The sequence below is a fragment of the Punica granatum genome, chromosome 5 (genome assembly GCF_007655135.1).
Source record: "Punica granatum isolate Tunisia-2019 chromosome 5, ASM765513v2, whole genome shotgun sequence".
NCBI lineage: Eukaryota > Viridiplantae > Streptophyta > Magnoliopsida > Myrtales > Lythraceae > Punica > Punica granatum.
This window is the reverse complement of record NC_045131.1, coordinates 23,481,099-23,502,705: the sequence shown is the minus strand read 5'-3', so window position 1 is coordinate 23,502,705 and position 21,607 is coordinate 23,481,099. Positions and strand designations below refer to the sequence as shown.

The following is a 21,607-nucleotide window of genomic DNA, read 5'->3' as shown; positions in this document are numbered from 1 at the left end:
TCCCTCGCCGAACCCGCAGCTCGAGTCTGCCTCGCCACGGCTCGGCCGCCGAACCGCCTCCTCTCTCCCTCTGAGTTTCGGTGTTCTGCTAACCGGGTCGGTTTCTCTCTTTCGGGTTGAACAGGCACGCCATCCAGCAGCTCGGCCCGCGCACGTCAGCTCAGCCCAGCCATCGTGGTCCAGTCCGGCCCACTAATCGCGGTCCAGTCAGGCCCAGTCTGCCCTCATCGGCCCAGTTCAGCAGCCAAAGGCCCAGTTCGGCCCGATACCCCAGTTTGGCCAAATCCGGCCCAATCCGGCCCCTCTAGCAGCCCAACCCGTCCGGCGTTTTTAATTTTTTTAAATTTTTTATTTTACAGATTCACCCCCAATCTCCCGAACTAGGTAAATCCCCAACTTAGTGGCATGTTTAGGACTCCGCTTCTGAATATTAATGCTTACTTGGATGAATATGATGCGAAATGAATGTTATTGGGCTGTGCGGATGATCGGATTTGTCTCAAGCTCGATTTTACGAACTTTTCATTTTGTCTCATTTCAGTACAGAGGACGCAATTTTTATTTTTCAGATCTGCCCTGAATTTTAAAATTGTTTCCAGTCAAGTCCCGGTTATTTTAATATCTTCAGATCAGTCCTGAACTTTTCGAAAATTTTAAATCAGTCCCTGAACTTTTTGGAATCTCCAGATCAGTCATGAACTTTTCGGAATTTTTAAAATCAGTCCCTAAACTTTTTGCAATTTTCAAACCAGTCCCTAAATTTTTCGGAATTTTCACATTAGTCCCTGAACCTTTCGAATTTTCACATCAGTCCCTGAGCTTTTCGAAATTTGCAAATCAGTCCCTTAACTTTTCGGAATTTTCAAATCAGTCCTGAACATTTTTCAAAGACATCCAGCCCTTTCCTACTTGGATCACCGACCGACAGCGTGTGTGCCATGTTTAAATATTTTATTCTTGTAATTATATGTATACGGCATGACAACGTGTGTGCTTTGCATGATTTTTCGCTTTCCATGAATCGGTGCCGTTTTATCGATTTCGTTGATATCGTGTTTGCGTGTATGTTTGTATGTGTTTATCATGATCATGGCGGCACCGGTTATGTAAATTTGTATGTTCGCCGTGCTTGATGTGGTGATATGCTCTTGATCTGTGCTTAAAATGCTTTATCGTTTAAATCGAAACCTCACATGAATCGGGTTAATCATGCAAACTCGACCTAAAATTAATTTTTAAATCCTAAGGCGATCGGGAATTAGGATTCGCATCGGACGGTCCATCAATGATCGGCTCGACGGTCCGAAACCCGAATATTTAGAGCATTTGGTAAAACATTAATTAATTTAATCAATAATTTCACTAACGGGGTAATTTGACGTTCACACGATTAATTAATTCACTTGGCCCTAATAATTTTGTACGAATTGGTAATAAACCGGTAACGCGCGTCGATAGGTTGCAAACATGCGTTGGTGCCCTTCTCAAAACTTGCAAATTTTATAAAACTCGAGACACGTAGTTCGATGTGACATGGATGTCTAGGAAGGACTTGCGCGTCTTGACTCGAGGCCTCACCTGATTTCAGGAAACTCAGGTCGGGACGTGGAAGTTCTTCTTAGATCACTTCCGGATAGATTAACCGATCTTTTTGGCTCTTTTAGGGTTCTTGACAACCCTGGAAGGTCCAGGGGATCGGTTAGCGCCGGTCACAGGCCGAGGTGGCCCGCACCGCGTAATTTCTCTTTCCCGAAAAACAATTTTTATCTCAAGGGCAAAATCGTCTATTTGCAACCTAGCGACACCCCCCTAGGGTTAGAATAAGAGAAACATGCGGTATCAGGGTAGGGATGGGCTACCTATCTAGGCGCAGGTTCATCTGCATAGCCCGCCCTATCCGACCGATGAGTTTTTGTTATTCTAGCATAGTCTGGGGTAGTTAGTTCGGGTGGATTGGCTCAAAATATAAATACCGGATTAATTGTATACTTGGCTAAGACAAAATGGGCAATAGTGGGATAGGCACTAGGTTTTAGGATGTACAGGTGGAATCAATGTTCGGTAATAACCTGTAACAACCGTAGTGTCACAACATAGAACAATTCTAAAAACAACCCACAAACACAAGATTTGACAACAGACGTCACGTACGTCAAGTCCTTGAAAATAATGCCAAATGCGAAATACCTCCCCGAGGCGATCCTTGATCGATTCACACCTTGTACCTACTTTGTTTGTTTTAGGATAGGATTTGTATGCCAAGATACCCCGGTTAATAATTGGTTAATTCACGTAAATTCGGCAATAACAAGATCCCATTGTTTGTTTATTTATGTCCGCTTGTTAACATTCTTGCACTTGTTTGTTATGCGGATCGAGCCCGATCCTTTAGGGCACGATTCATAGGGGGTCCAACGCCCCAATCGTAGATCACGGGGTTCAATTCCCCTAACACTGAGCGCGCATCTTAATTTCAATTTCGGTCTTTTCAAACCACACGGTGAGCACGAGTGGAATAATAACCGAATGCAATTCGACCAGGATTCAGTTGTTGTAACTTGTATTTTATTTATTTGAGAGGACAATGTAAGGATTTATATTGTACATTCATTCATGTAAGAATCCCGGTCGGAGAGTGGACGGTCGGAGTGTTCATTCGAATTTACGGTGTCAAAACGCGTAAGATGAGCGGAACTTAATTAAGCGATAATTAAATTAAAATGGCAAGCCTAGACAAGCTAGAGTACCGATAGGGCATGCGAGATATAGGCTCGCATGTAACAGAACCCCCGAATTCGGAACCTTGGGTTTCGTAGACCATATGCCTTAGCAATAGGTGTACCCTGTACCCCTAGACCCGGGTAACTTGCCGGCCCTCGACCTTCGGGTCGTAAAATGGCAAGTGGCGACTCCTTCTCACGTGCGTCCGTCGCGCGTCCCCAGGAAGGTGGACACTCCCAAGCCGCGTTGCATAGGCGCGCGCACGCGTGCCCCGACGAGATGAAATTCGGGTGCGCACAGATTGTTGCACAACATGCGGTTATTAAGTAGTTCGTAATAAACCGCATTGATCAAAGCCACTGGTAATCCATTATCAAAATTGCCAACCATAAATATTGTTAAGGTAGAAACTTTCAATGCTTCAACCTAATTCTTCACCATTTGCCTAACTTTAGCCTCTTTCACTTGTTGAAGAATAGTTCAATTAGCCTCTTTCGCTTGTTGTAAATCCTTCGTTTTTTGTTTTGTTCAATGCAGCTGGGGCTATACCTCATTTTTGCCTTTTCATTATAGTTAGATAAAATTTAATTTTATACCCCTCCCTTACAATGTATCTAGATAATTTATCCATGTTCCACATACCTAGAGAAAAATTTACTCCACCATGTATCTAAATAATTTTTCGTGAAAAATAATAAAATTCGAAATTAATCTTTTTGCGTTCTTTGGCAATAATATTTCATTAAGTGCAACGACTTTTACGAATGAAATTGTATCCCATAAAGATATAGCTTCCATAAAAAAGACCATTAATTGAGACATAATTTCAATAGTATCACTTCACAGTACTTTTCATATTGTATGTAAATTCAAGTTCAAGTGAGAAATCAACCTAAAAGTTCAGGTGAGAAATAATGAATTAGTTCTTCAATATTGCTAATTATTAAGATTTCATCTTATCCTGGACAGTCGTTGTTGAGACTCGACAGGTTCATTTCTATGTCCCACTTCACTATAATATATTTAGTCAGAGATTCCATTTAGTTTATGGAAAGGAAACTATTTTACTGGAATAAACTCATGAGTTTAATAGTATCTTATATTAATAAGCAACGTAAAGATTATGTAAGAGTGAACATTATAATTGTAGAATTTTAAGAGAGAGGAGTTAGAGATATTGAAACATGGTGGTTATAGATTAATTGACTAACTTAAGAGAATATCTAGAATAATCTGCCTTCTTATATGCTCGATAAAGTAACAAATAAGGAAATATATAATCTCAAAATTTCAAAGATAATATCATTTAGAGATTTGAAATTCCAAAAGATATCAAGTAACCTAATTGATCTAATGTGATGTTACTTAAATATTTTAATTCCGAAAATATCATAGTATCTCTCACAGTTCCCCTCAAGATGACTATGATGCATAGCGAAATGATCGCCTTGCACGTATACATAAGTTTGACGATGACAAAGACTCATTTGCCCCCGTAGGTAACGACTATCGATTGGCTTGGGTGCTTTGTCCAACTGTCGATGTGGAGTCGACTTGAGTTCCTTAGCTTTAGAGATTGTCAAATGACGGTTGACTTGAGGCATCTTGCCTTCAGAGTTGAATGAAATGGCTCGAACATTCTAGCTTCTAAGGTAGGAAGATATTGACTTGAGCCTTTTTATGGCTTCAATGTTCCTTATTGTCATCTTCATGGTCGCATCATCAACTGCTCCCATCATTTTACTTTGATACCGTGAAGAAAAATAAAAGAGAAGAGTTAGAGATATTGAAACGTGGTGGCCATTGGCCAAACCACAGAAGTAGACCGATTGACTAACTCAAGATAATACATGGAATAATTTGTCTACTTATAGGCTCGATAAAGCAACAAAAGAGGAAATACATAATCAAAATATCAAACATAATATTAATAAGATAATTAAAATTCCGAATGATATCAAGTAACCAAATTGATGTGATATAATCTTTATATTTTAATTCCTAAAAGGGTAAATTACGTCATATATCTTATGATTTTAGCTTTTGTTTAAATCTATTATATGTTTTTAAAAGTGTCAAAAATATAGCGTGGTTTACATTTCTTTCCAAATCTTATTATAGAAAGATTTTCTTCATAATGTATTTATGTACATATCCTTACATACTAGGGGATAGTCTATTTTTAGCCGTAGATATTATTTTCCTTTTATTGATTAAGACAGGACTATATACATACCAAGGAGATGAATGAGAAATGCAAGTCTTTCTGCCCAATCTCGTTTCTTGACATGGTGTCAGAGCATCGGTCTTGAGGGCAATCATCAAATTTCTTTCCCCTCATTGCCGGGCTTATTTTCTTGGTCAAGCTTCAGTCTTGCTAAACTCTAAACTGAGCGTCACCTATCATATTGTCTTGCTAGTTTTTTTTCTTTGAGCTAAGCGTCACCTGTCATTCCTTAATTATTTGAGTCGTTGAAATGTCGAAAAGCATAGAAAGCAGTAATTCTTGTTCAAGCATACCTCCAATTTATCTCCTCTCTCCCTCAGATGGACCCAGGACACAATTTATTTCCTACAAACTCAATGGCAGGAACTACAACACCTAGTCACATGCAATGCAAACCGTACTTCAAGCTAAGATCAAACTTGGCTTTATCGAAGGCAAAGTAACAGAACCGGTAGAGGGGGAACTTTACCATGAGTAGTGAGTAACGTGCAATTCGATGCTTGTCTCTTGGATTTTTAATCATTTGGATGAAGAATTGTAGAATTCTGTAGTTGGAACAAAGAAAGCCAAGATTCTCTTGGACAATCTCAAGGAACGTTTCTCGCAAGAAAATGAAATAAGAATCCATTAACTTAAGACCAATATATGTTTCTCAGACAAGAGAGAAAATCGGTCTCTGAATATTACTCAAAATTAAAGAGTCTTTGGGACGAATTAGATCTTTACCTCAATTTGTTGGCCTGCACCTGCGATGCTGGTGCTCACCTCGCCGCTACAAGGAGAAGGAGAAGGTCCATTAATTTCTTATTTGGCTCAATCCCGAATTTTCTACTATTCGGTCACAAATCTTGAGCATGGATCCTCTGTCAAATGCCAACAGAGCCCACTCCATGGCCGCACACGATGAAGCACAACGATTGATCACTCAAGGCAGGGACTCCAGCTCCGAAGCGATGCGTTTCACGACCAAAATCGCGAATGAATTTGGAGGCAGCAACCCTAATTTTGTTGGCTCCAACAAGGGCGATTTCAAGCCTCAGGGTCGACCCTTCTGTGACTTTTGTGGACGAAATGGGCATCACCAGCTTCATGGATATCCATACTCCGATCAATCGAATCAACAGAGTTCAAAGGGGAGTTCGTCGGGCCAATCTCGGTAGAAGGAAAAATTGGGGTTTCTTCTTCATCCTCTGTTCCTGCGCATAAGGTAAATGGAGGTTTTGGGTTCAGGTTCTCCAATCCGGGACAATCCGATAACTTTCACATGGGCGGGCCATATCAGGCATGTCCGACCTAAGTGACTCATAGGCAATGGAGGCCCAATCAAGCAGCCCAGTATTTCAATTCATCTAGTCCAGCAGGCCATATGGCGGCCCAAGCCCAGACCCATGGCGACTAGTCCACAGACCATAGTAGATTAGCCCATCTCTTTGAGGCTCAATTACAGCAACTCGTATCGATGGTCTCACGTGATGATGGTGAGGTTAATTGTAGGGGTGGCAATTCGTGTCGTGTCGTGTCTAAACGAGTTCGTGTCATCGAAGTCATAACCCGTACACGACACGATTATTAAACGAGTCAGGTTTTGGAAACCCATACACGACACGTTTATATCCGTGTCAACCCGTTTAGACACATTTAAATCCGTTTATCGAAACGTGTCATAATAGGTACACGTATACATGACATGATTATAAACGTTATCCGGACACGTTAACACAACTTCTTTATCCGATCAACTCAGTTACCCGGATACATTAACACGACATGTTTATCCGATTAACTCGTTTACCCGAACACGTTAACACGACATGTTTACACGTTAACACGGAGATTGAGATGGAGGGGAGGGGGATGTGGACAGGGAAGAGGCGGAAGCTGCATCCGAGGGAGGCAGCGACGGCGAGGATGAGATCGAGCCACGAGGCGCATTGGCCGGAGTGGGAGCCAGCGAAGCGGTGGGCTTCGAAGGGGAGATGGTGGGAGTGGAGTCAGCGGTGAGCTTGGGAGCAGGGGAGGGCGAGATCTGAGGCGGATCTGCGGACAACGCGAGGTGCACGGAGAGGAGAACAATGAGAGCGAAGAAGCAGAACTTCGCCATTGATGGATGAGAAGAAGGAAATCAAATTGTAGATGAGATCTGAGAGAGGGTAGTAGAGAAGTAGAAGTAGAAGTGGAAGTGCAATTGTGCTGTGTTGGATTGGGTTAAAGAAAGGAAAGGAAATTAGGTTAGGGACTTAGGAAATAAGGATTACATAAGGATATTTTGGTAAATTCAAATACATAAACGGGTTAATGGGTTACATGATTATAGTAACACGATTAAATATGTCTAAATAAACAGGTTTAATCGTGTATAATCGGGTTACACGGGTTCAACCCGGTAAGACATGCTTAGTAACCGTGTTTTAAACGGGTTGGACCCATTTAGACCGATTAGCAAAAATGTCCAACCCAAACCCGTTTAACTCCGTGTTGTGTTATCGTGTCGTGTGAAATATTGTCAGCCCTAGTTAATTGACTAAATGGTGAGAACTTTGTGCCTATTGCTTTAAAAATTGGATCATTGATTCGAGAGCTTCGCGACATATGATTGGCAATTTGGATAATCTTTTTGATGTTACTCCCATTAATGATGGTCCGATTATTCATGTTCCGAATGGAACAACAAAAGGCACTTTTATTGGGAAAGTCTCATTTGGAGCTAATATGGTTCCTCATAATGTTCTTTATGTGTTGGATTTTAATTGCAATTTATTGTCTGTGACTCAATTATTTCGGGGACTTAATTGTAGTGTACACTACATTTTTGGACTATGTTTGATTCAAGACCGCACATCGGGGAGTATGAATGGAATGGGTGAACGTCACGGGGGTCTGGCTTCTACTACAAGTGTCTTCATCATTTTAGAGAGTTAACAGATACTGAAGACATTTGGCATAAGTGGTTGGGACATCCTTCTTCTCGGGTTCAGTTCAAGAATAATTCTATTTTTATGCATCGTTCGGATAATAAGGCGCATTGTGACGTATATTGCCGAGCAAAACAGACACACTCTAGTTTTCAAATAGTTCAAATAAAGCTTCTTTTTCATTCCAATTGATACATTGTGACATATGAGGACCTTACAAGGTTTCGTCCATCACTAGTGTTCGATATTTCTTGTCAATTGTGGATGATTTTAGTCGCGGTGTGTGGGTTTATCTTCTATGAGATAAGTTAGAGGCACATGGTTTCTTGATCAAATTTTGCAAGTCGGTTAAGAATCAATTCGACCGAACAGTGAAAACAGTGCGAAGTGACAATGGATCGGAATTCATGAGCCGAGTCATTCAACATTATTTTTCCGACATGGAATCATTCTTCAAACTTCATGCATAGACACGCCTCAACAAAACGAGTAGGTCGAATGCGAGCACTGTCACATTCTTAATGTAGCTCAGGCTTTAATGTTTCAAGCCTCTCTTCCTATTGATTTATAGGGGATGTGTATTTCTGTTGCGGCACATCTCATTAATTTCACACCTTCGAGCGTCTTATCAGGAAGACACCATTTGAGCTACTTTTTCGTAAGAAACCGAATTATCAGCAGATTCGTATTTTTGGATGTCTCTGCTATGCACATAATAGCCCTCGTTTCAAGGATAAGTTTGGGCTACGTTCAAAAAAGTGTGTCTTTATTGGATATCCTTTTGGGAAGAAAGGTTAACGAGTTTATGACTTGGAGAATCGTGAGGTTTTTGTTTCTTGAGATGCGCGCTTTGATGAGACTGAATTTCTGTTCAGTGAGGACAAACCCACAAATTCGACTAATACCGGCCCCCGTTTCTTAGATACTTCGGGCCCAGCAATTCAGGGGGAGCAATTTGGCCCGCTCGACTCAAATTTGGCCCAAAACATGGCCTCCAAATCAGTTGAGCTCAATCCAGCCAAAACTGGGCTTCGTCTAGCCCTATTCCCTTCAACTGAGCCCAGCTAGCCTCGTTCATTCGCCTCGCTTGATTCTTTTATTGCTCCGTTCGACCCGGTATCAACTGGGCCAATTTCGGCCCAGCCTGCTTCTTCTTCTGCTGAGCCTGTTCCCTCTCTCCCTTTAGATTCGGCCGATTTTTTGCCCGACCCGACACCTGCTACTAAACCAACTATTTCTTCTGAGCCTCCAACGAAAAGCATTGCTCGTTACAAGACTCCATGGAATATTCGTACACCGAGTTGGCTCAATGATTTTGTCACTCACACTGCTCATTGTTGTTGACTTCCCTCTCCCCCCTTCCCCTCCCCATTCAATCACTTACTCCATCGCACTCTCTAGGTACGTCTCATCCTTTCAAGCACTATCTTACTTATTTGAATATTGATGCAACACAATTGTCATTTTTTGTTGCTATTGATTCTGACATAGAGCCAAGGACTTAGTCACAAGCCGCTAAGGATCCACGATGGCGTCTTGCTATGGCGGAAGAAATTCGTGCTCATGACGATAACGACACTTGGGTCGTACAGTCATTCTCAACTGGGAAGAAACCCATTGGATGTAAATGGGTTTTCAAGATTAAAAGACGGGTGGATGGTACTGTGGAACGTTATAAAGCTCGACTCGTGACAAAAGGATTTACCTAGATTGAAGGGGTCGATTTCCATGAGACTTTTGCTCCAGTAGCCAAACTAGTCACGGTACGTTATTTATTGACTGTTGTTGTTGCTAAGAAATGGGAAATGCATTAGCTTGATGTCAACAAACTAATGCAAAAGTTTACATGGGAACTTGGATGAAGAAGTTTACATGTCCCTTCGTCTCGGCCTTCGTTCGGGAGCTGTTAGTCAAGTTTGCCAATTGCGAAAGTCTTTATATGGCCTTTGTCAAGCGTCCCGCAATTGATACGCTAAATTTGCCACGACTCTCATTCTTTATGGCTTGCAGTACTCAGAGGCTGACCATTCTTTATTCACCTTTTCTCATAGTGGTATCTTTCTTACTATTCTCATTTATGTGGATGAGATGATCCTCGTGACTAATGACTCTGTCTCATGTGCTCATTTTAAGAATTATCTTTCTTGCTGAGGCTGGTATGTTAGGTTCTCGGCCTGCTTATTTTCCTATGGAGCAACAACATTGGTTATCTTAGGACAGTAGCGATCATATTCCTGATCCAAGACAGTACCGCCGCCTTATGGGTCATCTACTGTATCTCACCATCACCAAGCCGGAACTCAGTTATCCTGTTTATATCTTATCACAGTTCCTACATAATTCTCGCCAGAGCCATTAGGACGCTGCCATGCGAGTGCTCCGATATCTCAAGCAATCTCCGGGACAATTGATATTTCTCTGGCCAACCTCTTTGTCTTTAACAACGTATTGCGATGCGGATTTGGCTCGTTGTCCTATGATTATATGGTCTTTGATTGGATATTTTATTACTTTAGGCAGAAGTCCCATCTCCTGGAAAACCAAGAAACAAATGACTGTTTCCAAATCCTTCGCTAAAGCTGAATACCAGGCCATGACAGCAACTGTTAATGAACTCTTATGGTTCTGTTCTCTCCTCTGATCTCTTGCCATTTATCATATTAGTCCCATGCGTTTGTTCTATAATAATCAAGCGGCTCTCCACATTGCCTTCAATTCGGTTTTCCATGAGCGCACCAAACATATTGAAATAGATTGCCATTTCGTTAAGCAACATCTACGCTCTAGAGCTGTCGAAACTTTCAATTCCAGACATATTTACTAAGGCACTTGGACGTGACCAATTCCATTTTCTCCCCTGCGAGTTGGGAATTCAGAATCCTCATTCTCCAACTTGAGGGAGAGTATTATGGAAAGATTTTCTTCATAATGTATTTATGTACATATCCTTGTATACCATACTAGGATAGTCTATTTTTAGCCGTAGATATTATTTTCCTTTTATTAATTAAGATCGGACTGTATACATACCGAGGAGATGACCCCTTGGATGAAAGGGTTACCTATAGGAATCCAGGGTGCTCTCCCAATTTTATTGGATTGGCTCCAAATTGAACAAAAGCTATTTGTGGTTGAGACCAATATTTTGTGCCAGGGACGAAGTTATGATTTTCTCTCAGTAAGGACAAAGTTTATACATAATGCATATATGTTTTCCCGCGGGGTAAAATCGTAAAAAAAAAACATATGGGGCAAAATTTTAAAAAAGTTAATTCAAAGAAAAATTTTAATGATATTCAAATTTCAGGGGACACAACCCCAAACAACGCCCCACCTTATATGGGGCATAAGTGATGAACTAAACCCGTGTTTCTTATGATCTTAGTAAATTTAACTACGCATGTGTATCAAAGAGTAGCAATTTAGACATTCAAAGTTTGGTAAAAAGTTAGAATTCTATTTCAAAAAAGTTCGAGATAAACCTAAGATATCTTGCTTTGATGGGTTAGGTTTCCGCAGGGATCATGCCTGTCAAATGCTCATTCATTAATGGGCTTGGCGCATGCAGTCCGACCCAATTCTTTAGGCCTAGCAAACTATTGAAGCATATTGCAACATGTCGTTTAATTATAAGTTAGCTAGACACTGAATTTTATGGTAAATAGGTTTAGCCATTTGAATCTTGCGCTTATGATGCCGCATTAACTTTTTGTTGATTGCTTACCCACTGATGAGTTCAAATTTGTTCGATGAGTGCGAGAGCAACAATGTATAAAAACGATATAACGTCTGCCTCATTGATTCTTGAAAGATTTTTCAAATAATTTCATTACGATCAGATAGGAGTTAATAAGAATAATGACACATTGACACGAGCTGTCCTCGGGTCGTCACATTCTAGTGTAATGGAGTTTTTTTTTTCCTTCTTTCTTTAGAAAAATTTGTGAGGCAAGAGTATATCTCGCATGAGAAAAGATCTTACTAATTATTTGCAAACTATGCTCCATTAGTGCCATGTGCTTTTGATGATAAACAAAGTGATAAAATGAAAATCTATCTTTTTTATTAATAAATACTTCCAACAATTTGTTGCGTTTTAGAGAGAGAAGGAGGGAGGAAGAGAGGGAGAGGTTATATATATGGCTCGTTGAGGGCTTAGCTTTCGCTTCGTTGTGTCCCGCTGCTCATCTCCATTTGCCATTCACGATTGCGGTGGCTTCCTCTCGGAATTGATAACAGCGTCGGCGTGTTAGCGCTGATTGCCTGTCGGCAAGCATTTCGACTTCTCATCCGCAGCAGGGAAAGGTTGCAATTTTGAGGTAAAGTGTTTCCGTGGGCAAAAGGGTTTTTGTCCCTTGGCTTAATTGTGTTGATAAGCCACTTGCTATTGGTACTCGGGCAAATTGGTGCTCTCTCAACTGGTGGGGTTTGTGTGGTGTTGCTTTTATGGACTCCTGAGGCGATGGGGTCGTAAGAAGAATCTAGGGAGGGTGTGTGGTGATTCGATTGTAGTGTCTATTGATTGAGGATGAGTAGTCGTAGATTGCGGCGGAGGTTATCCAGGAAGGGGAAGGAGAAGGTGATTATCCCCAGCTATCCCGAATTCGAGGACGAGGCTTCCACCTCGGAGCTCACTGCCACCACTGCTGGGTATGTTGATTGGACTCGGTTGCCTGATGACACAGTGATTCAGTTGTTCTCTAATCTTAATTATCGGGATCGAGCTAGCCTCACATCGACGTGCAAGACTTGGAGAGCACTTAGTGCCTCATCCTGTTTATGGGACTCCCTCGATCTCCGAGCCCATAAATGCGATGCCTTAGTGGCTGCTTCACTCGCTTCTCGCTGCATTAATCTCCAGAGGCTCCGATTCCGGGGTGCCGACTCAGCTGACGTGATCATACACCTAAAAGCCCGAAACTTGCGTGAGATCAGCGGAGACTATTGCCGCAATATTACTGATGCAACCCTTTCGGTGATAGCCGCAAGGCACGAGTCACTTGAGTGCCTTCAACTAGGTCCTGACTTTTGTGAGAGGATCACAACTGATGCAATCAAAGCAGTAGCAATCTGCTGCAATAAATTGTGCAAACTTAGGTTGTCGGGAATCAGGGATGTTCAGGGCGATGCAATTAATGCTCTTGCAAAGCATTGTCCAAATTTGACCGATCTTGGGTTCTTAGACTGTCTGAAAGTAGACGAGATGGCTCTAGGGAATGTGCTATCACTGAAGTTCCTCTCTGTGGCAGGGACTTCTAATGTGAAGTGGGGCGTAGTTTCTCATATGTGGCATAAGCTACCCAACTTGGTCGGTTTAGATGTTTCGAGAACTGATATAGGACCTGCTGCAGTTTCAAGGCTATTAGTCTCTTCTCAGAGCTTGAAGGTTCTATGTGCATTAAATTGTCCTGTTCTAGAGGGAGATGTCAACTTTGCAGCCCCAAAAATGAAGGGCAAATCTTTGGTTGCTCTCCCGACCAACATATTCGAGGGAATAGCCTCCTTATTTGCCGATACTGCAATCAACGGTAAGAATGTCTTCCTAGAATGGAGAAACTCGAAGAAGAGTAATAAAAGCGTAGACGAAGTTATGACTTGGCTCGAGTGGATATTATCCCATACGCTCTTAAGAATTGCTGAGAACAACCCTCAAGGTCTAGATGAATTCTGGCTCAAGCAAGGTGCACCATTGTTGCTGAGCTTAATGCAGAGCTCTCAAGAGGATGTTCAAGAAAGAGCTGCAACTGGGCTTGCAACCTTTGTTGTAATTGATGATGAGAATGCTAGCATAGACCGTGGGAGGGCTGAAGCAGTAATGCGGGATGGAGGAATCTGCCTTCTATTAGACCTTGCTAAATCATGGCGGGAAGGGCTGCAATCGGAAGCTGCAAAGGTAAACTTACCAAATTACAAGCCACCCAATCACTTTTTGTTATTACTTTGTGGTATTCCTTCAAATGTCAATGCATTCATTAAGTTGCATTTATCCTGTTAATTGTTGTTTATGCTCCACTCAAACTTACAAAGGTGGAAGTATAGTAAGTCATGTTAATTTCTTTCTGTTCTCTCCTCAGCTGATAAAGAATTCTATGTGTTGAATTCACAGGCCATCGCAAACTTGTCCGTTAACGTCAATGTTGCAAAAGCTGTTGCAGAAGAAGGAGGAATCAACATCCTCGCTGGTTTAGCTCGGTCCATGAATAGGCTCGTTGCTGAAGAGGCCGCTGGAGGCTTGTGGAACCTCTCGGTTGGAGAAGAGCACAAGGTTTACTATATCTTACTGTTCCCCTTTTTTATGTTAATACGAATATTAGTTTAAATGTTATTCTAACTGGAGGGATTCTATCAGGCTGCGATTGCTGAGGCTGGTGGAGTTAAAGCTCTAGTGGACCTTATATTCAAGTGGTCTGCCGGTGGCGATGGTGTTCTGGTATCACTTTTTGCACTTATCATTTAATGGCTATTTTTGTGAATAATACTAAGCTTTCGAGCTCATGTATATCTAACTTTTGCTGCATATCTGAGTCTGCAGCAAAGGACAGAAAAAAAGAAAGGCAATTCAAGGGATACATGATTTTTTGACGTATGTTTGCTCCTTTTTCAGGAACGTGCAGCTGGTGCTTTGGCAAATTTGGCAGCTGATGACAAGTGCAGTATGGAGGTTGCCTTGGCTGGGGGAGTACATGCTTTAGTTATGCTTGCTCGAACCTGCAAGTTCGAGGGAGTTCAAGAGCAGGTGGGTTACATTTTGCTTTTGTTAGATGAAATGCCCATGCACGGCTTATGAAATAGGTACCATCCTTAGGGATTTAAAGAAATTGATGTACTATTAACAGTGGGGGGACAGTGACAGAGAAGATTGTTTGAAAAATAGCAGTTCAGTTCCAATATATTTAGAAAAACATGGCCAAGAAAGTATATGATTACAAAAACCAAAAATAACCGATGGATTGGTTCTCAAAAGGTCTTACTCTGTTGGTATCGTCTCTAGAAAAGCTTATCTATAGATGTTCTGAAATGTGGGTGTAGGCATAGATAAATTGGAGATATTGGAGAAGCTTTGGGTTAAAAATGCTTTGTATGGAACACTTGGCAAAAGGAAATTACGTCGCCGGCTTCTCTAGAAGTATTTGCCTTTGCTGGAGAGCAATATATATCCTATTGGGGATCAGTTGGGTATCACTGGATGAACAATTGCAGAGCAGTGACATGGCATAGAATATTTCATGTTTGATCAGACGAGGCTTCTTGTTGTGCTTTTATCTAAATAAGATACCGTGGCGCAGTTCTCTTTTCTTTCTCGTTAGACTGACTTTTATTCTTTTATTATTTGATTACCACCACAAATTATAGAGATGAAATTCCTATAGATTTTTATTCATATATCCCTGTACTACCAAGATGCAACAAATTGAAGATGTCCGCAATCTGGTCCTTCTGTTGTGATATCTTTTATTCTTCATAAGATGTAAAATTCCATTGCTTTATCTGTCGTTCTTCAAAGGTTCAAAGTGGCTAATTGATGGTTTCTTTTTAGACCAAATATTTCATTAGTTGTACTATGTTCCTTGATCATTCCTTTTAAACCAGTTTTTTCATCTGAAGACAATTTGGATCTTCATGTTTGGTTTGTATGTAGAGTTTACGTGGAATACTATACCTGTTAATAAATTTACACATACTCCTGATATATGCTAGGCTGCTCGTGCCTTGGCAAATTTAGCTGCTCATGGAGATAGCAACAGCAACAATGCTGCAGTGGGGCAAGAGGTGGGTGCTCTTGAAGCTCTCGTTCAACTCACACGATCTAACCATGAAGGAGTCAGGTAATTTACAGTCAGCCGGTACAGTTTATGCTAGAAAGGAACTTAAATTAAAATTTCACGACCCCTTTTTATTGTTTCATGTGATTGCAACCGTTTAAATTTCATTATTTCTTCTAAATGTCCCAAAATATAGATGTAACTTGTGACTTTTTACTAGACTTGCATTATTAAGACTGCTTGCACTTAATATATTCCAAGGTGGTTTCCTCCTTGACTTATTAAGGTGTTCTTAAAATCTTCGGTGATGAGGTCTAACTCAGTATCAGAAGATATATGTGGGCTATTTATTTGTTGATAATCTATTGCTTTAGTTACTTTTAGAGAAAGTCTTTTCTATTTTCCTCATTTCTCCTTTTGTAAATTTAACTTGTATACTTCATGGAAATTCACATACTTTTCTACACCTGTTAATGTTTTTTAAATGTTGCATTATTTATCAAACAGGCAAGAAGCTGCTGGTGCATTGTGGAATCTTTCATTTGACGACAGAAATCGTGAAGCAATTGCAGCTGCTGGTGGCGTGGAGGCCTTGGTATATCTTGCTTCATCTATGATTATCTGTTATTCCATGCAGTTTCTAGTACTCTTTCCATGAGCCAATTATGCGTAGACTTTTTGTTGTAAAGTGATGTGTAAAGTGATGAGAAGTACTGAAATTGGTATACCCCAGGAAAGATGATACACTGTCAGAGTTGGCTAGTAGTATTAGGTTGTATTGTGTTTTGACTGTCTCAGGCAAAATGTGTATATATTTTGACTTTTCTATTATGGTTGAGAATCCCTAAAAAAATACAGATTTTATAAAAGGGCATACTCTTACATTGGCGGATTACTGATCAAATAGAATGCATGTTCTTACACACACACACACACACACACACACACACACACACACACACAATAGAATATGCGCTCTTCCTATGTAGCACAAACATATCTGCATCTGTAAGTCACGGAAATATCAGCCTATGTGTTACCCAGAATAAATAGCCTAGTTTTTCTGGTTGAGCATGATATTCAAGAAGATGCCATGATATCCAAGAAGATGCCATTATTCTTTTAGTGGGAAATTAGTTGTGCTCTACAAACTATGCTCTTTGAGGGTGTGTAGATGGCATTTTCTCCCTTGATGATTATCTCCTGTCATTCTTACCTCTTAAGTATTACGATGAACATTTAGGTGGCTCTAGCGCAATCATGTGCCAATGCCTCACCAGGTCTTCAAGAACGGGCGGCAGGTGCTCTTTGGGGGCTCTCAGTATCGGAAGCCAACAGGTAACTCTATCCTCGTGATGGTTTATAATTCCATCTGATCAGTATTTCAGGATCTAATGTTCTAATAATTCCTTGTTCCTTTTATCTGCTGTTAAATTCCTTAATGTGCTAGGTTTTAAAGGAAATTGCATTCAATTTTGGATCTGATGAAGGTTTCAATTTGTTTTTCTTTTGGATTTCATTTTCTTATTTCGATAAGTGCAAATTTCATTCCCTTCCCAAAAAGACGCAATATGTACTGATACACTTATCCTAAAGAGAAGAGAAAAAATAATAAACTTCTCACTTATTACAACCAGTTAAAGTTGTAAAAAGGAACTACAAGAGGAGGATAGCTCTCTCTGTGTATTCAGAATGACATTGACTCTAGGAAAAGCTTGTTTTGGATATCTTGGAATCTATATCGGCTGATTTACATGCCATCCAGGGGAAAAAAGAAGTTGACCAGCTCACATGCTCTTCGATGATCTTTGCTTCTAACTGAAAAAGAATAAAAATGAAGTCCTAACTCATATCCGGAGAATTATCGCTGTCATGAGTGCTCAGATTCGCTCCCCTTAAAGCATCCCCTTTATCCTTTTTCATGCTTTGTGTGCATGCGTATAGTTTTAAAAATATCTTGCATGGTTTGATGCGTAGGATGTTCTCAATGCCTTAAAGGATGTTCTATGCGAAAGAAATTTCATGATACACAATACACATTTTCTTTTTAGCTGGATTCTGTTCATATTCTATTTAACTAATTGTTCTGTATGATTTGATATTTTGCTTTTATGCTTTTGTTCTTAATAGCATTGCTATCGGCCGAGAAGGTGGTGTTGCTCCTCTAATTGCTTTGGCACACGCTGATGCTGAGGTATTTACTTGACTGTGTAGAACCTTTTCCTTTTTCTGCAAATATGTTTTTTAAGAATTTTGATTTATGTACATTTTAAATTATATTCGGTAATTTATACGAGATCTGGGTGTGCCATATGAGTAGTTGTCAAGCATCGCATGAAATATGAACGGTCCTTGGAGTGCGTTATGAGAGAGTTTGAGGATCTTTAAGCCAAAAGATTGCACTGAAGAATGTTATACACTCTGAAATAAATGCTGATGTACAACTACCGAGATATTAAAATAAAGTTTAAATACTTTATGTTATTTGTGGCCTTAATTGTTCTAAATCTTGAGAAGTGGCTTCATTAATAAAAATGATGGTGCTTTTATGCTTCATTGATGCTGAATAACACATGGCGGTTTAATTTTAGGATCTATTGGGTTAAATAACGTATGGTGGATAAGTCTACTAACCAGTGAGGGGGACTCTTTAATTTGGCTATTCCTGAATAATTGCAACATGAAACAATTGACTCCTGCTATTGGCTACACATAATTTGACACGATTTTTCGTAATGTTTTGATTTGTGGTTGTTAGTCAACTGAACATTCGGATTTCAAATAACAGATTACTTCATATACTTTGGTAAAGAATTTGGCCTTGCCGTTATAGTAACCGATTCTTAAGCCCCCTAGGTTTCTTCGCCTTGGTGGTCATTTGTGGCCTCATGGTGACATGTGCTGCTTCTTTATTATGTAAATATACAAATGATGCTTTTAGATTAAATCCATATAATCTTAACAATAAAAATGAGAAATACTAAAATGGCTGTGCTGCCACTGCCATGTGGGTTTGCATTCCGGCTGCCAACCTCAGTTGGGGACTGGGCACCTCCATTCAGGATTCTCACCTCAATTTTTATGTCCTTTTGCCAGTTTCTAATCCCTGTGTTTAATTTTTTTCTAGACTATAATTATATTGTTAACAATAGCGTGGAAATCTGCTCATTCTGTCGGTGCTTTATTTTGGAATCAATGAGGTAGCATTTGCCCTTGAGAATTAATCTAAAGTAAGCGACATTGGTGCTGTTATCTTCAGGATGTACATGAAACTGCAGCAGGAGCTCTCTGGAATCTTGCTTTCAATCCAGGCAATGCTCTACGCATAGTGGAGGAAGGGGGAGTCCCTGCTTTGGTCCATCTCTGTTCTTCATCGGTCTCAAAAATGGCACGTTTCATGGCTGCACTGGCTCTGGCATACATGTTTGATGGGAGGTAATTATCTACTGGTCTCTTAACATATTTTATTCTCTGTGCAAAGATATAGAGAAAAAGAAAAAGAAAAAGAACGAGGTTTTTGTATGTAGAGATTGCAAAGTTTCTGCAGAGTTCCAAAATATGACATGAAGTGCTGGACCTGCACTTTAGAAGATGTGTTGTTCGATGCAAGGATGAAAACCAGTTTATATTTTCTATAAAAATTTTGAGAAAGAAGGTTCTTTTGTACCCAAGTATTTGAGTTTAAATATCATTCAAGAGCAAATTTGAATTCTAAGAGTGCATTCTCTTCTCAGAATGGATGAATTTGCTCTGGTTGGGACTTCATCGGAAAGCAGCTCAAAAGTTGTGAGCTTGGATGGGTCAAGAAGGGTGGCTTTGAAACACATTGAAGCTTTTATCAATATGTTCTCTGATCGACAAGCTTTCGCAGCTGCATCTGTGTCTTCAGCTCCTGCAGCCTTGGCCGAAGTGACGGAAGGAGCTCGTATTCAGGAAGCGGGACATCTCAGATGCAGGTTAGTTTCCATTATTTTGCTTCTGATTGGGGGTACATTTTGAATTTTGGGGAACCAGATGATTGCTGTGATGAATTATATTTCCTGTTTCAATCTTCAAGTAACCTAACCCAATGAGACAAAGGGGTCAAGGCACTGTTCTTCTATGATTTATTTAATGTTGACATTCTTCTTTTTCTGTTTCTTGTGGTTGTTCCTTTAATTCCGTCTTTAGTGGTGCTGAAATTGGAAGATTTATTGCCATGTTGAAGAATCCTTCTGTACTCAAAGCTTGTGCTGCTTTCGCTCTTCTTCAGGTAATCACGAAATTTCTTGACATACTTTATTCATCTATTTGATTTTGGGGTATGTTCCTGTTGAATGTAGTTGGTCATTTTGCCTCTGGAAGTCTTAAGGCATCCGTCCTGCCCCCCCCAAAGTGAATAAGGCATGCATCTTTATTCAATATGTGTTGACTGGTCTAATTGTGCCAAAGCCACCTTGCTGACTTCTTCACCAGTGGATTTATTCAGTATGCAATAGGTTGACCGGTTTAAGTGAACCAAAGCCGCCTTTTTTTATAATAGTTTAAATCACAAGCAGACAATCTTAATGGAAAATCTAGCAACTTATGGTGGATGCTTTGATTTAGTCTTGGAAAATCTAAGAGGCAGTTTCCGTCAGTTTAGGTTCTGTATGTTCCTGATATTGGGGATTTCTATCCGTGTTGCAGTTCACCATCCCAGGTGGTCGACATGCTTCTCACCACGCCAGGCTAATGCAGAATGCCGGGGCCTCAAGGGTCCTGCGTGCAACAGCAGCAGCTGCCACTGCACCTCTAGAAGCCAAGATATTTGCAAGAATCGTCCTTCGAAACCTTGAGCACCACCAGGCAGAACTCTCCTGATAATAAAGGCCTGTCACTCTCTTGGGAAAGCAGTCTCCACTCTAATACCGATAAAAAGGGGTGCTATCTGTGCTCGTGTAGACTTTCTTGGGTGGTTTCCCCTCCTACTAAAATGAGTGCACGAGAAAAGGGGGATCAGGTGCTGCCAACTAATCGGAGATTCTGATGTTGATCCCCAACTTGTTTGAAAATCGAGGAGGATGGTGGTGTCTGAGTATGGTTCTGGGATAACCTTAATTTTGCTTGTTTTAGGGAAGATCTATACGTTGAGAAGCGAATTTTCGATACATTGTGTGTGCCTGTCCCTTTATTCACAGTGAGTTTGATTTTCAGCTCTGTAAATGGCTGTTGGTGTGATGGGGGTGTTACTACTGTTAGAACTGTGGAGGACATAATACTTTACAGTTCATGTAGCAAAACAAGAAGAAAGATTTGCAGTTTGTGTTTCCGCTTCTTGGACGTGAACAGAGATGTGTTAATATCGGGATGGGATTGTCATCGTGAGTTTTAGGTTTTCTTTTGTCATGGAGAGATGAGGTAAACCGGCTGCACTCTAGGAAACAGTATTGTTTATGGGAAAACTGCCAGCAAGGGTTTTCCAATGCGTAAACAGAAGATGGGAGGATTTTGCAGCAAGCGTAAGAGGCTGAAGTTAAGCTACACGAAATTATTTATGTTGAATCAAATCTGTGAATTGGAAATATCTGGCTTTACGGTGTTTAGGGTTGGCAATCTTGGTATGATCCACGGATTACTGCTTGAATTTGATTACTGCGATTTATTTAGAATGTGGCTAACGTGGTTTATTAAGGATGTGATCTGTATTTATCCGGATCTGAAAATAGTTTACTGTGCTAAAATCTCGATTAGTAGAGGCCTTTTGTTGACATTACTCTCAACGCATGGCATAGTAAAGTTGTTATCAAATTCAACATACATAGAAATTGTAGCGGTCACATTATAAACGTAGTTCGTTTATATACTGTGCGTGAAAAATTCATCCTTAATCTGTTTATGGATAGACTATTTCTCCCTCTATGGCATTATAAGAGATAAATAGAACGATCAGTTGATTCATTACAATCCATTAATGGATGATAACTTCAGTTGGAACTTAGTTAATTGAGTACATTTTGGGCAAT

General features: G+C 40.4%; 1 protein-coding gene across 1 annotated transcript; it reads left to right on the top strand.

Annotated features, from left to right (window-relative positions):
* The first annotated feature begins 11,950 nt into the window (after window positions 1-11,950).
* Window positions 11,951-20,969, top strand: LOC116207591 (protein ARABIDILLO 1-like). The gene is made up of 12 exons (XM_031540602.1): window positions 11,951-13,753; window positions 13,967-14,125; window positions 14,210-14,290; window positions 14,465-14,596; window positions 15,559-15,686; window positions 16,131-16,218; window positions 16,867-16,961; window positions 17,754-17,817; window positions 18,883-19,058; window positions 19,358-19,579; window positions 19,794-19,875; window positions 20,292-20,969. The coding sequence occupies exons 1-12, from the start codon at window positions 12,389-12,391 to the stop codon at window positions 20,463-20,465; spliced, it is 2,766 nt and encodes a 921-aa protein (XP_031396462.1). The 5' UTR covers window positions 11,951-12,388; the 3' UTR covers window positions 20,466-20,969.
* The last annotated feature ends 638 nt before the right edge of the window (window positions 20,970-21,607 follow it).